Genomic DNA, 16,982 nt, shown 5'->3' with positions numbered 1-16,982 from the left:
GACTGCAGTTAAAAAAAAAGAAAGAAAGAAAGAAAGAAAAGAAACAGCATGAAGCAAGCTCCAAAGGTGCAAGGCTGAATTGGCTACATTAGCTTACCATATATCTCGGATCTACTCTCCTCTGAACTAGACTTTGTCTTCTTGGAGGAGCTATCTGCACAGGAGCGGGAGAAAAGGAGAGAGATATAGAAAATATGGAGACCAATGTAAGGGGAAAAATTCATGGGGGGAAAAAAGAATGAATCATGATCAAGTTAAATCGTGCAAACACAAAGTATGAACATCACAGGTGATAGCCCTTAGAATAGTCACGAACAGCACAGGTAATGACATATTTTAGATTTATCAAAGAAAAGACAGTGCAATAAAAATATGTTCAAACAAAACAATACATGAAAAGTCTACAAAATATATCATCTGACAATTGTAGAGATGACAAAAGCACTAAAAGCTGTAATAATCTCATTATGAAGCACTGAATACCACTTTGCTAATCTGTCTTTGGAGACAGGCACATCACAGATGACCAATACAGAGTCAAGTCAATCTAACAAGACTATAATGCTTCGATGAGCATAGGGCAGAAACATGGGACCCTAATTATCAAGACAGTAACTAATCATATAAATGAAAGCCTCTGAGCCCTATGACATCAAAATTAGGTGTCAGAAATAAAGGATTTTTCTTAATGGAGATGCAAGAACTTACATATTACATACTTCCACCACCAAAGCCTCCTAAATTGATGATTGGGATTTTTCACCTACCACCCAAGATGCAGGTAACTTAGTAGCTATTCACCTCCCATTCTTCCCTTCCTAGATAATATTTATATTTTTCAAAATAAACTAGCAGTCTATACTAAAAGTATAAACAATCAATTAGACACAAAAATACTCCATTAAAAATTAAAAATTTTACTTCTAAGTGAAAATACTTAAAAATAGACATATTATATTTATGTATCTGAGACCTTAGCATTTACTTACTTCATCGTTTGTCATAGGAACATACAAGTAATAAAAGAGTATATGAACAAAGAATAAGTTTCAAATGACAAAAGTAAAATTATCAAGCAATTTTTATAAATTAAATACTGAGTGGGTTTACAAGGGGAAAGCAAAGGCCTATGTATTACAAGAGGGGTTCAACCTATAGATACAAAATTACAAATATAAACAGTCGAAAGTCCACCAGCATGAAGACTCTAGGAAAGATCAACACTACTGAGGTTGAAAGACAGCTGTCTGAGTTTAGAATACTCTTTGAAGAAAAAGGGATTTCTATTCATTTGCTTATTCTAAAATGAGATGATCATTAATTTTAAATTATTTTATCTAATACTCCAATTTACCATGATCACACCTGAATTTTTAGATGACTACAGAATATGTAGTTGTTATCAAGCCTTGATTATAGCCTTGATTTTATAAACATACTACTGTTCATACCTAGGATTTACCCAAGTTCTTGGTCAGACCAAAATCTCCAATTATGATACAATAACCATTTCTATTATCATTATTTTAAAATATAATAGAGTCTATAACGATGCTTCCGTAGTGGAATCCATAGTGTTGAAAGTTAAAAATGCTTGTATTCCTCCTGAGTGCAAAGGTTTTATATTATGTAATTGAAGAGGAAGGAGAGTCTTAAACAGATCAAACAGCTACTGCTGAGTGTTTCAGGTGGTCATGCAGCTTAAAGTGTTATTACTGGAAACTTCACTACTCTCAATATTCTTTGGCAGAACAAAGCGCTTTACCTGTGGGGTCAAAATCATGTGATGCACTGCGCTCAACTTTCTGCTTCTTATCTGTTGGTGACTCTCGGTTCAAAATACTTCCATGCCTAAATTAAATAAAAGCAATTAAATATTTTACTATAAGGAAATAATTGGAATAAAAACTTAATTTAAGAATCCCAAGTGTGTCTTACAAAGAGAAACCAAGAAATCAGTTTACCTTACACAGTCTCATAAAACTCTCTAATTTATATTTTTCACGGAGTTTTAAAATTCAGTCTATACTATGTTTAATACAGAGTCTATTTACCTGGTTATAAAAAGTGCTTAAGAATAATGAGTGGTATTTAGTAATAAAGTCTACTTTATTCTGAGACATAACTGCTTAAAACCTTTTAGTGGTTTTCACAGGTTAATCACTATTATTTCCATTTAACAGATAAGAGAACAGTACCTAAAAGTAATTAAACATATTCCCCAACCCTATGTATATTATGGCCAGGTTCAAAAACACCATGTAAATACAGCATGGATGAGAACAGTTTTAAAAAAGAAAAATCTTAGGCAAGGCTTTTTTTTTTTTTTTTAAATTGGGGTACAGTTGTTTTACAATGTTGTGTTAGTTTCTACTGTACAGTGAAGTGGAGCTCCCTGTGCTATACAGCAGGTTCTTATTAGTTATCTATTTTATACATATTAGTGCATACATGTCAATCCCAATCTCCCAGTTCATCCCACCCCCCACCCCCCTGCCCCTGCTCTCTCCCCTTGGTGTCCATACATTTGTTCTCTAGGACAAGGCTCTCTTAAAGCCTGCCTATAATTCTTGCCACAGAAGTCTTTCCAAGGCCCAGATGGCATAAGAGTTATTATTCTTCCTATGACCTACCCAATTATACTTGATCAGATAATGGCTGGGCAGCAAACAAGACCACTACTATAATACATACACTTCTAATTACTTGAAATGCCAAGATTAGCATTGGTATCCTGGACTATGCCATCACTAGAAATGATAAAAGTACTGTAATAATTAGGAATGACATACTACCTACATTTTAAATAACACATACAACAATTAAGATGAAAGAGAAAAAAGATGCTGAAGAACGAGTACTGAGGAAGAGGCATTTAATCCCAGGAAATGAATAAATATGGAGATATAGGCACAGACATATTTGGACATTTTGGATTTTTTCCTTTACTGTCATAGGGTAATTAAGACTGATCCAGTTTGTCAAAGTTCATTAACTAAAAAGGCAGTTACAGTTACCCAAGTGATAAAACACATCAAAAACTGGCAATCCATTTACACTCCCCAAGCTACTCACAACTGAAAACAGTCACAATAGATTTTAAAATTAAATCTCTTCATAGGGAGTGATCTTAAGTATCAATTTGAACAAACTTTTAAAATGCTTATATTAAAAACATTGGAAATGTTATCAAAATAATGCTGTCTTCCAGAAAAAATATGCAACACCTGTTATATTTTAAATTTGTAAAACATTTTGAAACTTTAAACTACTTAAATCCACATTTTCTAAAACCACAAAAATGCACCATAATTTTGAAGGAACACTTCTAAGTAAAATTTAACCTAAACATATGAAGTGCAACTGAACAACTTACCTTATAGGTTTTTTGAGGGGAAACCTGAAACAAAGAAAAAACAAAAAGAATAGATGTAGTTATTTCACTTGCAAGATTGTTATTAAGCTTATTCATTCTACAAAACCAGAATAAGGGATTTAAATCTTATACTAACTTTCCCAAAGCAAGATTCAACAAACAGGTGGAGTTGGATACCATTTTTTAACATCTTAACTACTTTGTTAAATCTTAAATTGCAGGTGTATTTACCATCAGCTGTCCCTGAGTATGGGTTCTCTTTTTAAAAATTCAAATAATAATAGCAATAGCTACATTTATTGAGAGCTTAGTAGATGCTAAGCACTATTCTAAACTGTTCACTTGTAATATTTTTTAATCCTAAAAAAATAACTACGAAGATATTATTTCCATTTTACAGATTAAAAAAACTTAAGCAAAGAGAAATATTTTACCATTAAAATATTATACTTAGTTTTCCCAGCAAAAGTTCCTTCTTCACCTCTCCCCATTCAAAATATCTGGATACTTATTACTGCTCTATTGGTTGGTCTGTGTCTAACCTTTGATCATGATTAAATCATTATTCTCAATTATTTATGTTTAGGTAATACCAGAAATCTAGAAAAAATTACCACTGGGGTACTATCAGTTATTAAAAATATATTCCAAAAGTAGAAAACAAAGGTACTTTAAATGTTTTTTCAGTTTGTAAGCTAAAAGAACCACAGCCTTTTCTCCTGGTTGTCTTTTTTAAAGGAAATATTACTGGAGGCTTCTTGATAAGAGTTTGATGCTATACATAAATGCTAACCTAAGTCTAAAAGAGTGTTCTCAAGCATCCTCCCATCCCTCTTCTCATTTATGTCCTTTTTAGAATTATCTCAACGTATAATATTTTATGTAAAAATTATTTAGGTGATAAGAACAGGGCTTATTAAGAATATCAGTAAATTTTTTTAAGGCTACTAGTAACGGTGGTAAGAAATAAACATAAAATGATACCTGACTATTTTATTTGGCATGGAGGTGGTTTAGTTTAAAAAAAAAAAAAAACCTTAGTCTAAATATAACTTTAATTACAAATCCCTTTACCTCCTATATAAATAAAAATTGATTCAAAGAAAAAGACAGAGAATCTAAAAACTTCCCTAATAAGCGATAGCATATTAACTCTACGACCAAGTTAGGGATAATAAGGAAAGGGGGTTCTGGGATAAAAGAGAGGACACTGCTCTAGAGAATATACTGATTACAAAAGATAACCAAACCTTCAGAAATAAGAGTTCCTAAGTAGTCCATCCTTACTTGTTGCGGGAGGTGGGAGGGAATGGGATTTAAATTTAAAGATGAACATAAAAGTTGGCAGAAAAGAATTCCCAGCTGAATTTCTGCAAAGGACAATACCTGCAGTTAGCAACCTTAGCCACTTGGCCTGACAGCCATTATAAAAACTCCTACCCAAAAACAATGCTGCTTGCGTCAGAAACTGCATCATCCAGAGAGATTCTGGTAAAGAAATCTGGAAGTTCCCAGACTACTGACTGTAAACCAGTTTCCTGAGTTATTTTCTCTTACAAGGGAATGGAAAGGAAGGGAAAGAGGACAAAAATGGAATGAAAAGATAAAGAAGGACCGCCCTACAGTATAACTTGCTTACCATAATCGACTTACTATATTCAGAAAGTACAAAGAACTTTTCTCAAGAAAAGCTTTATTTACATCACAATACTTTTTCTCTAGTCACCAAATTCCACTTTAAAGTATGTGGTAAAACAAACAAATATGTATGTACCTATGTATGTGCAGTTGCATGTATGCAAGTAACAAAGTCAAGGGCCCTCCTGGCTATTTCATTCTTCCCTCTGCTCCAGCTAAGAAAATCACCAAGAGAATCCCATGGTTTTGTAAAATCCCTACCATCTGCTGGATATTGAGATGAAGATGTAATCAGATAACTGGAAATAGAAAGCTAGAACCCCAAAGAAAAACTTGGGGCTAGAGTTGTAGATTTGAGTCACCAACCCACTGATGGCCACTGAAATTTAAAACAGCAGGTAAAGAGAAAACACCAAGGATCAAATCCTGGGGAAAAGAAACCTAGCTTCTGAACAACTGAGAAAGGATGTGAGAGCCAAAGAAGGAGATTAAGCAGATAAATCAGAATGGAGAAAGGGTTGCCCTAGGAACCAATAAAGAAGAGATAATAGTATCAAATGCTACAGAAAGGTAGGTCTAAAGGCTAAGAAATGGCCATATTCTAAGCAACAGAGTAACCCAACACAAGGCTGATGAAACAGTTCTGGTGTACAAAATCCCATTTTCAAGTCCCTGTCCATTGTATAGTCCAATCATAAAATTGTGAAAATCTCCTTTGGTTAGATACTTAAGTAGAACAGCTGTATCTGAATGCTGACATGTTGGATATGCCTAATTAATCAAATGTGTCTGGCTTTTGAAAGTATCATATTGATGACATGGACATTTAGCCAACAATGAACATGTTTCATGCATATTTATATATGTGTATATGTATTCTGCTAGTTATAAGACAAAGTCAAACTGCCAATATGAAGAACCATAATATGTAAAGAAAAGGGTTATCAGGAATTTGAGCCATTGGGATAAGGTGACTAGATGCCCCTATTTTTGATTACCTATACTAAGCATATTTGTATGCCAAAAATCCTAACCAAGGGCCTTAAATGTCACAATACTTTCACTCACTTGACTCAGGATGCCTTTTCCTTGTTAGTTCTGAGCTCTAGCATTAAATCACTAGGTAGCAATATACAGAGGCCTCCCCCAATTTTTTATTTTCCCATTCCTCCCAATATGTTATTATAGAGGGAAATGTGATTTGGTAATTAAATAACCCTAACCTATAATTAATATATAGTGGAGTAAAACTTCCATTTTTTAGCCAGGTTTTTGTTTTTTGGGTTTTTTAAAATAAATTTATTTATTTAGTTTTATTTATTTTTGGCTGTGTTGGGTCTTCTTTGCTGCACGCAGGCTTTCACTAGTTGCAGCAAGCGGGGACTACTCTTCGTTGTGGTGTGCAGACTTCTCATTGTGGTGGCTTCTCTTGTTGTGGAGCACAGGCTCTAGGCGCGCAGGCTTCAGTAGTTGTGGCATGTGGGCTCAGTAGCTGTGGCTCGCGGGCTGTAGAGCGCAGGCTCAGTAGTTGTGTTGCATGGGCTTAGTTGCTCCGCGGCATGTGGGGTCTTCCCAGACCAGGGCTCAAACCCATGCCCCTGCACTGGCAGGCGGATTCTTAACCACTGTGCCACCAGGGAAGTCCCAGACAGGTTTAACTATTCTACAATATACATACACATACACGATGTTATAATTGTTTTTAAGATTTTAAAACTTAAAACTTTTAAGATCGTTAAACAGAATTTCTTCTGGATCTAAAATATTGCAAAGAACTGCCAAAGTTTTGTGTCATCACATATTTGCTTATAATAAATAGCCTACGAGAAATCGTATTTTCCTTTTATTGATTTTGGTGAGAAAAGAGCTAGCCTTTTGATACTACTCCAGTGAGAAGTGTTCTGAAAGCAGAAATAGGGATATCACAATCAAACCTTAATTCCTACTCTCTGCCTCCTCCAAGATATTAGATTTTTCTCCCTTGGGTTTACTTATGATGAGGAATTTGGGAGTTAGATGGTTCTTAATAATGGATAACTGAAATGAAGGGGAGGAAGTTAAGGAAATCTTACCTACATCGGATAGTGGTCAAGCTTTTATTAACAAACAATGTTAGCTACTAAATTTAGAATTCTCAAAAATTCCATTGTAAGATACATCCTGATTTTAGTGATACTAAAATGCAGGGGGAAAAAAATCACTCCAGTGAGGAGAGTTACTAGACAAAGAACTCTGCAAAACAGATAACAATTAAGATAATTCTAAGGCTCAACCCCTCATAAAGTGATAATAAACAATAGTGAAAAAACCAGACTATTCCAATATTGTTATAGTCGATGAAAATTACAAGTGATCTCAGGGCCTTAGGTTCAGGGACTCCTCAGAAAAAATATAACTAGGTTCATATTCTAGTTTCACAATGAGAAGGTACTTGAACATGGGCAAGTGCTTAACCTATCTGTAAAACAGTGACAATACTAGACCTACCTCACAAGTCTGTTTTGAGGATTAAATCAGAAAATGAGAAGGATTAAATGAAAAGCACTGCCTAGCACATGGTAACCACTTAATTATTATTACCTATTAGGGAGAACAAAAATAAAATCTGAACTTTAGCTGCATGACTTCAAATTCAATAGAAAATAAAAATAAAGACTAACAATATTCCAATTGGTTTTTAGCTCAGTAAAATCCACAGAAATGCAAAGCCAGTGATGAAACTATAAACGTAACTTGCCAAGTCATATTACATAAAATTAATGGCAATACTCAAGTTAACAAACTTCCCAGATGCTACAGGGTAAGAAAAAATATCGGGTTACGACCAAAACTTTTAATTTTCCTGGCAAGTAAGGTCAGTGATTTTTTTTTAAACATAGTGAAATTATGTTGACCATACCTGCCACTTAGCAAAAAAGTCCATTATTTCCTCATCTCCTTTAAAATATCAAGAATGATTAAGGCATTCTGTGTCCCAGATGTAAATCGAGTTTTTCATTTATATATTTCTATTAAATAATTTAAATAACCTGAAGCATAGCACTTAATTTTGAAATTACTCTAATATGAATATGAACCAGCTAGCTCAAGTATTATATCATTTTTCACAAAATAACAAACATAACAGCTAAAAGAACATTTGTCTACAATACACAGCGCCCGTAAGTATAGGGATTCAAACCATGGTGCTGACTTCAGCTGAACTGTTAATTCAATCTTTAGATCTCTGGACAGCAAGATTCATAGAACCAAAAGTAGTAAATGACCAGTACCACTTCCCTCCCCCCCACCACCAAAAAAAAAAACCACACCAGTCATAAATTCTTGTGCCACCTATAATTTATAACTGGTCTAGCTTAGAGTCACTAAAAGAACTAAAAATTTTGGAACTAGCCAAAAAAAGAGTCTGAACATTATCTACCATTGTACTTTTTTATTAGCATATAGATCCAAAGCATGAAAAGTTTAGCAGAGCTGGCAATAAAACATTAATTAGTTATATCAGACAGGCTCTAAAGCAGAAGCTACAGCTGACAGGATGACTCATGGAGAATTCTTCATGGTGTTATTAGTTTTAAACTTGTGGACCCTGCAATACAAACCACAGAATGACAAGGAACAAGGAGCTCAGTTCTGTGTAAAATCCAAAAATGATTCACTAGAATGTAATGTAAGGTCTCAAATGTACTTTTAAAACATAGCTTGTATGCCACTTTAAAACATAGCTTGTATGCCACTTTTACTGAAGAACTTAAACACAAGACAGACCCTAAGTAAATGTCTCTTATTTCTTGGACATACTTTGACAAATCAAATAGTAAGTTCTAAATTATTTTAATTCCCTCTGCCAGAGCTATTACAAACTGCATATTGGTTGTTTCTGAACTGGAAAAAGTAATTCACAATAAAAATAACAGCTTATTAAACTTTCACCTTTTTATTGACAATCTGGAACATTATCATTTTTGTGAGTATTTCCTGTAAGGTTTCTAAATAAATTTCCTTTGAGATCATGAGTATCACCATTAACTTAGTGTCTTTTTAGACTTCAAATTATTCACTCCAAAAGAAAAAAGAGTAAAAAAAAAAAACTTGAAAAAGTCTGAGACCCTCAAACTACTTAAGTATCCTCATCTCATTAAATACCATTCAAGCCACCAAATCCATTATTAAACAAATATCAGCAAGAAACTGGACTCTACAGAATAATCTCATGACTTATAAATCAGGGACAACGTATGATTTTCATTAGATAAGGATTTAAATCTTAATCTTGTTTCATAATTCCCTATTTCAGGGTATGTTTGTGAAAATAAAAATGAGAGAGAGAATAAAAGGCCTCAATCTGGGATAGGCATGTTTCCCAACAAGATTTTACATAACATACATTAATATTAAATGTTCATATTTTGTAAACTGAAGTGACAATGTGCAAAATTTGTTAGGACAAGCTGCTTTCTGCAAATTTGCAGAAAGATACAATTGTGCTTCTGAAGAAATAGAAAGTCTTAGTTATTAGCTTTTTACCTTTTGCATTGAGGTGCCACTGAGACAAGCTTCAGCATTAATCAGAGCTTGACAATTTCATAAAATATAAAATTATAATATAAAATATGTCAAATAATATTTTATTTTCTATTATATAAAAAAGTTCTACTCAAAATTTAAATTATTATGTATCAGTTTAAAAATAGAATTCTGGGGCTCCCCTCGTGGCGCAGTGGTTGAGAGTCCACCTGCCGATGCAGGGGATATGGGTTCGTGCCCCGGTCCGGGAAGATCCCACATGCCACGGGCCACCTAGGCCCATGAGCCATGGCCGCTGAGCCTGCGCGTCCGGAGCCTGTGCTCCGCAACGGGAGAGGCCACAACAGTGAGAGGCCCGCGTACCAAAAAAAAAAAAAAAAAAAAAGAATTCTGTAGCAAGGAATACCAATTAAACAAGAAAACAAATTATAATGGATTTATCTTAAGTGCGCCTAAACATTTCTTATCAAGTGTCAACACAATTACAGGAATAGGACTCTTTTATTTCTAAAATCTTGGGAGAAGGAAAAATAACCGAAACTACAGTAACTCCCAAATCACAAAAGATTATTCTTGATCTCTGCTTACCTTCAGGTGTTGGTACTTGGTGTGCACTCATTCCTTGAATACAGGAAGGCTAATCACTGCCATAGCTATACTTAACCCAAGTTAAATGGCAAGGATTGCCCCCCAAATTACAAGAAAATATAGGGAATGAGAAAAGTACAAACTTAGTTCCCACATACTCTAAAAATGTTCACAATTTCCTTGAACTAAACCAACATTTGTCTATTTCTTTTGAGGAGATAAAAACCTCATACACTTTCCAGGAAGAACTCTAAGGGAATAAGGATAAAGCATATTCTATGTTTTCTACTTACGATTTGTATAAATTATATAAGAAATGCTTTATGGGTAAGTATTTTGATTACATATCCTTATATTTAAGTCATATTCCTTAGTTGGTGAAATATTTCTATAAATAATGAAAATTTAGAGGCTATACGGATATGAAATATAGGTAAAGATAAGACTACTAAAAAAACTGATCACAGCCAATATCATTACAATTAAGTTTTCTATATAACACACCTTCCACATCCATAAAAGTGTTTTATTTTCTTCTGAGGAGATTATTTTTCACTGAAAATACTTTTACTGTCTATGTATACAATGAATGATCTGATGAAAATTTTGGTTTTAAACTAGAGACATTTCTCTTCATAAACACTTTGGTTCTGCCATCAAATATCAACAATTCCTCAATTCCTCTTAACTGTCCACTTAGTTTACCATAAAACCACACTTTCTGCTGCCAAACCTGAATACCCCAAACTTTCAAACTACCGCAAAGAAAAAAAAAAACCTCTGATTTTGTGGAGCAAAGGTGAGAAAATCAGTGATATGCATGCCATCTCACCCTTTCTTCTACGTAAGTTTTTCCTGATCTAAAACCAAGGAACTAGAGTTGAGGTATACTCTTATCAGTAACAATGGCTCACCAGAGCACTTAATCTGGAAAGGCAGAGAGAAAGGGTGTTTTAATTATTTTGACATTCTTCTTACATCATCCCAGAATTGAGAATCATTGCTTTACAAAGCTCAGTTCATTCTGAATTCACTGACATTCAGTTCCATTTTCTCCCTTAGATGCTAAAAATGTGACTTATCCTCTAACATGCTTAACACATAAGACTACTGATATTAATAATTTCTAAATAAACCTATGCTACTAATATCATTTTTATAACATTTTCAAGATAATTCCTCTCTCTCAAGGGATTGAGGAATGAGACTGTTATCTTTCCCAAAATGTAAAGTTTCCTATTAAGCAATGGTTCTCTACTTTTTAATATGAAAGAATATCTTTTATTCCCAAAGAAATACATGTACACAATTTAAAAATTAAAAAGACAAAACAGAAACCAAAAATCAGCTATAATCTCAACACCTAGCATTTTAATGAATATTTCCCCCATCTTTTCTCAAGATATAGATTACTGTATTTGTATATAGTATAAACACAGTGTACAAAAGCTCTTTTTATAAAACTTAAAGCATAACGGACATATTGTTTTGGTAATTTTTTAAACTTAATATCAACATAATTTTACATCATTACATTTTTCACTACAGCACTGGTTTTAAATTGTGCTGCATAAAATCCTAGAGGTTCAAAAGAGGTCCCTCAGAGGACAAAATTGGGTAGATGAAGACTCTAGGTTCCCCATACATCAGAGCTGCTTAGCTTTTATTTATTGTATATATTGAACTTACAAATGAGATAAAGATTTAAAAAAACAGGGCTCTAGATAATTCTTGATACCTGCAAAGTGCTTTGTGATATAGCTACTTAATTAATTTAACCAATTCCCATTTGTAAATATTTAGGCTAGATCCACTTTTTAGTATAATAAACAATGTTGTAACAAAATATCATTGTAATTCAAGTTATGCACTCCCTCTTGATTTCTTCCTTAAGATGAATTTATCTACAGTAAGGAATCCACATGGGAGTTTGGCTAGAAGTAAAGAGGAGTTTCTGTGTGTACCAGGTAAACAGAAAAGAGAAGACACAGCAGTGTCTCAATCCCCCTAGCTCAATCCCATGAACTCATTTCTATCCCTTAAGGAAACACACAGAAGCAAGAAGCTGAAGGAGCTGTTTTAGGAACAGACTTTGTAAGACAAAGGGCCAAGGTAACATTATTTTGGTGTCTGAGTGTCAAAGTTCGGCACAAAATAGGTGAAAGAGACTATTGCTGTTAAAAGTAAAAACAGACAAAGCAGAGATCCACATAATAGCAGTTAGAGGTATATTATCCACAAATTGAATAAATGCCAAAAAGCTACAACAAACTCATAATATTTTCAAATGAACTTGTATTTATTAATTACAACGCCATCATTGCATTTGAAAGAAAAGTAAGCAAAGATATGGAAGATGCTTTACTTACACAGTATGGGAATTGCACTTAGTATATAGAGAAATTCTCAGTTCCCCTGCATTAAACATAGAAGGAATCCCTAAACTGGGAACCACTACACTTGTTATGCATTGAATTGTGTCCTCCAAAAAGATACGTTGAAGTTCTAACCTCTGGTACTTGTGAATGTGATCTCATTTGGAAACAGTATTTTGCACACACTTTTGGTGTCATATCTAAGAAACCTTTGCCTAACACAAAGTCACAAAGACTTTTCTCCTACATTTTCTTCTAAAAGCTTAATGATTTTCAATTTTACTTTCAGGTCTATGACATATTTTGCAATAATTTTTGTATAGGGCATGAGTATGGATAGAAATTTATTTCTTTGCATATGGATATCCCATTGTTCCAGCATCATTTGTTGAAAAGACCATCCTTTCTCTACTGAATTGCCTTTACACTTTCGTTGAAAATCAGTTGTAAATATATATGTGGGCCTATTTCTGGAATACCACAGAGGTGAAATCCTTTCTTATCACATATCAAAGGATGTACAATATCAACGTGACATCACTAGCAATGTTAACCTTGATCATTTGGTTAAGCTAGCATTTGCCAGACTTCTCCCTGTAAAGTTCCTTTTTTCCCCTTTCCATACTCTACTCTTTAGAAGCAAGTCACTAAATCTAGTCCATACTAGGGGTTGGGAAGATTAAGCTCCATCTCCTGGAGGAGGCAGAATTTACATATGCTACTTGGAATTCTTCCCATAAGGAAAATTTGTGGCTTCTCCTCTTATTTATGCAATAATTTCTATCAGCATGAACTCATGTATACTTATTTTATACTTTGAGTTCTAATCCAATACTACATTATTTTCTTGCTCAAATGATTTCAGCTTCAGCCATTGAGAGTTCCTTCACCTGTATCCCTTTGACATGCCCCCACTGTTTTATTTTTTGAGCACTTCCTGTTTCTGGCACTACAAAGTGCTTTAGGCTCATCTTATATCTTCCCTACTCCAGCCCTAGAATCAACCATTTCTCTAAGGAGTTATTTTATTGGACAATGGTATTTAGAAACCAAGATCTGGGTGCTGAGTATACTTGCTGCTACTGGGGTGTCAACACTTCTTGGCCCTCTCAGCAAACAAAGCTAAGAAATTCATGTGTGTATACTAACTGTGCATCTGCTATTTATTAAGCTAAACATGAGTTCTGTCCATCTGCATATTTATTAAGCTAAACATGAGTTCATGCTGATGTCTCTGATTCTAATCCAGTACTACAGAGTTCATTCACCTTCCCTCTTTGCTTAACTTCCCAATCTGACAGTGAGAAATCTAGCTCCCATCTATGTATATGTATATATACATATATATATATATATATATATACACACATACACACACACACGTCTTTTATATGTTCATATATATGTATTTTATATGCTATTTATATATTATATAATACATAGGTATATATACTTATGCATTATATATTAATATTGTTGGGATTTATAAAATTCCAAACCATAATTCACCTAAATTGTTAAATTTACTGGCATGCTATTCATAATATTCCCTTATAATCTTTTTAATATTTATAGAATCTGTAGTGATATCACCTCTCTGATTCCTGAAATTGGTAATGTTTGTCTTCTCGTCTTTATTCCTGATCAGCCTGACTAGAGATTTAACAACTTTACCAATATTCTCAAAAGAATTAGCTTTTGCTTTCACTGTCCTTCTCTACTGTTTCTACTTCATTGACTCCTACTCTGATCTTTATTTTTTCTTTCTTCTGCTTAATTTGGTTTAAATTTCCTCTTATTTTTCTAGTTTCTTAAAACAGAAGTTGATGTCACTGACTTTAGACCTTTCCTCTTTTCTAATAGGTATTTAATGCTATAACTTTCTAAGTAATGCTTTAGTGGCATTCCACAAGTTCTGATATTTTGTGTTTTCATTTTAATTCAGCACAAAATATTTTCCCATTTCCCTTTTGATTTCTTCTTTGAGCCATGGGTTATTCAAAATTCTGCTGTTTAATTTCCAAATATTTGGGGGCTTTCCAGAAATCTTTCTTTTATTGATTTCTAACTTAATTCCATTGTGGTCAGAGAACACACTTTGTATGACTTAAATCTTTTTAATTTATTCAAACTTATTCTGTGGCCCAGAATATGGTCTATCTTAGTAAATGTTCCACAGTGCACTTGCAAAAAAAAAAAAAAAAAAGTGTATTAGGTTGTTGGCTAGAGTGTTCTATAAACGCAATTAGATCAAATTGGTCAATAGTGTTAAGTATTCTGTATCCTTGCTGACTTTCAGTCTACTTCTTTCAATTATGGAGGGATACTGAAATCACTGTTAATGATTGTACATTTGTCTGTTGTGGTTACATCAGTTTTTGTTTCATGAGTTTTAAAGCTCTGTTAATAGATGCATAAAAGTTTACAACTGCTATGTTTTCTTCTCCTTTATTGACCCCTTTATCATTATGAAATGACCTTCTTTATCCCTCATAATATTTTTGCTCTGAAATCTACTTTATCTGATATTAATGCAGTCATGCTAACTTTACTTTGATTAGTGTTGGCATAGCATATCTTTTTCTATCCTTTTACTTTTAAATTGTGTGTATTTATTTTTAAGATGTGTTTCTTGTAGGCAGCATATAGTTGGGCTTTGCTGTTTTATCCAATCTGATAATCTCTGCCTTTTAATTGAGGTGTTTGGGCCATTTACCTTTAATGTGATTACTGATATGGATAGGTTTAAGTCTATCATGATTGGTATTTGCTTTTCATTTGTCTCATCTGTTCTTTGTTTCCCCTTTTCACTTTCTTCCACTTTCTCTTGGATTCAATTATTTAAATCAATTAATCGATTGATTTTTTCCAGCTTTATTGAGAAATAATTGACACACGCCACTGGATAAGTTTAAGGTGTACAGCATGAAGGCTTAATTTACACATATTGTGAAATGATTACCACAATAGGTTTAGCTAACAAACATCTCTTAAAGATACAATAAAAAGGAAAGAAGAAAAAAGGATAAAAAATTTTCTCCTTGTGATGAGAATTCTTAGAATTCATTCTCTTAACAACTTTCCTACAAGTTATACAGCAGTGTTAACTATAGTCATCATGGTGCATCATGTTGATTTTTTTGTTTTTTGTTTTTTTGTGTGTGTGTGTTTTTTTGCGGTACGCGGGCCTCTCACTGTTGTGGCCTCTCCCGCTGCGAAGCACAGGCTCCAGACATGCAGGCTCAGTGGCCATGGCTCACGGGCCCAACCGTTCCGCAGCATGTGGGATCTTCCCGGACCGGGGCACGAACCCGTGTCCCCTGCATCGGCAGGCGGACTCTCAACCACTGCGCCACCAGGGAAGCCCCATCATGTTGATTTTTAAAACAATTTTAATATTCTGTTAACTTGTTTGACTCTCTCACTAAACCTTAAATTATCTGAAAGGGAAAACGATGTTGTATCTGATTTTGTATTCCAATTAACTAGTAGAGTGCTGAGCATATATGTGACAATTCAATACAGGTTTACTAAATGAATTCATTCATTAAAAAAAATTTTATTTAGAATTACAGAGGATATAAGTGATTCCCAATCCAGAAACCATAATTTTACTCTACGACTATCTTATCTACTACTTTCCTCAGAGCCCAGCTGACTCAGAGAAAGATGACTCCATTTCCAGCAAAAGAGATGGAACTTTTTGGCCTAATGTAATTCCATTCTCGGGTAAGTGATTGATTCAGAAAGCAATTGGAGAATAGAAACAAAGTTTACCAGACACATCTGTGAAAGTATTTTCTTACTCTTAAGAGAGAACCACATGAAACTTCTTTTCCTCTCCCACTGGATGTGAATGAGGAAGCGAGTAGCCCTAACTTGCTAGTTAGCATCCAATCTTAAAGGCTAGTTTAAGATGAAGCTGACAATGATGGCAAAAGTGGAAAAACGGAAAGAACCTGGGCCACTGACACAGTTAAGCCACTAAGTCAAAAATCCCTCAACCCTCCCTCTAGACTTTTTATGTGAGCCAGTAAATGTCCTTACTGCTTAAGTCAGTTTGACTTAGTTCCCGTTACAGGCAGCCAAATGCATACTGAGTTACAGGAACAGCAATCTGTGCCAGAGCAGTTCTAGACACTAGAGGTTCATCGGTGAACAGATAAGGCCTCTGCTCTCAAGAAGCTTATATTCTACAAGAAGACAACAGACCAAACAAATAACTGTACCAAATAATTTCAGATAGTGGTAAGCGCTATGAGAAAAATAAAAGACATGTTAACTGTGATTAAATGAGTTAATTTAGTTTATTCAAAAAAGACCTCTAAAGCATTTGAGCTGAGACATAAATGAGGTAAAGGAGCCAGCCATGAGACGATCTGGAGCCAGAGGTTTACAGGCCAAGGGAACAGCCAGTACAAAGGTCACAAGGGAGAAGAAGCTTACTGTTTTCAAGAAATACAAAGTCCACTGTGGCT

General features: G+C 34.2%; 1 protein-coding gene across 3 annotated transcripts in view; it reads right to left on the bottom strand.

Moving 5' to 3' along the window:
- The window catches only part of ARHGEF12 (Rho guanine nucleotide exchange factor 12), a 143,871-nt gene that overhangs the window by 77,333 nt on the left and 49,556 nt on the right, over nucleotides 1-16,982 (bottom strand). For 2 of the 3 annotated variants that reach the window (XM_022560400.2, XM_089915704.1), the window contains exons 2-4: nucleotides 3,377-3,400; nucleotides 1,766-1,851; nucleotides 98-154 (exon numbers count right to left, since the gene is read on the bottom strand). In XM_022560400.2, coding sequence (XP_022416108.1) covers nucleotides 98-154; nucleotides 1,766-1,851; nucleotides 3,377-3,400 — 167 coding nt within the window. The remainder of the gene's footprint in view (nucleotides 1-97; nucleotides 155-1,765; nucleotides 1,852-3,376; nucleotides 3,401-16,982) is intronic. The other variant, XM_022560401.2, reaches the window with a different exon arrangement.

The sequence above is a fragment of the Delphinapterus leucas genome, chromosome 7 (assembly GCF_059928025.1).
Source record: "Delphinapterus leucas isolate spDelLeu-1000000601 "Yukka" chromosome 7, BTC_Dleu_Yukka2, whole genome shotgun sequence".
Taxonomy (NCBI): Eukaryota; Metazoa; Chordata; class Mammalia; order Artiodactyla; family Monodontidae; genus Delphinapterus; species Delphinapterus leucas.
The sequence above is the reverse complement of the archived record's forward strand: the minus strand, read 5'-3'. Positions and strand labels throughout refer to the sequence as shown.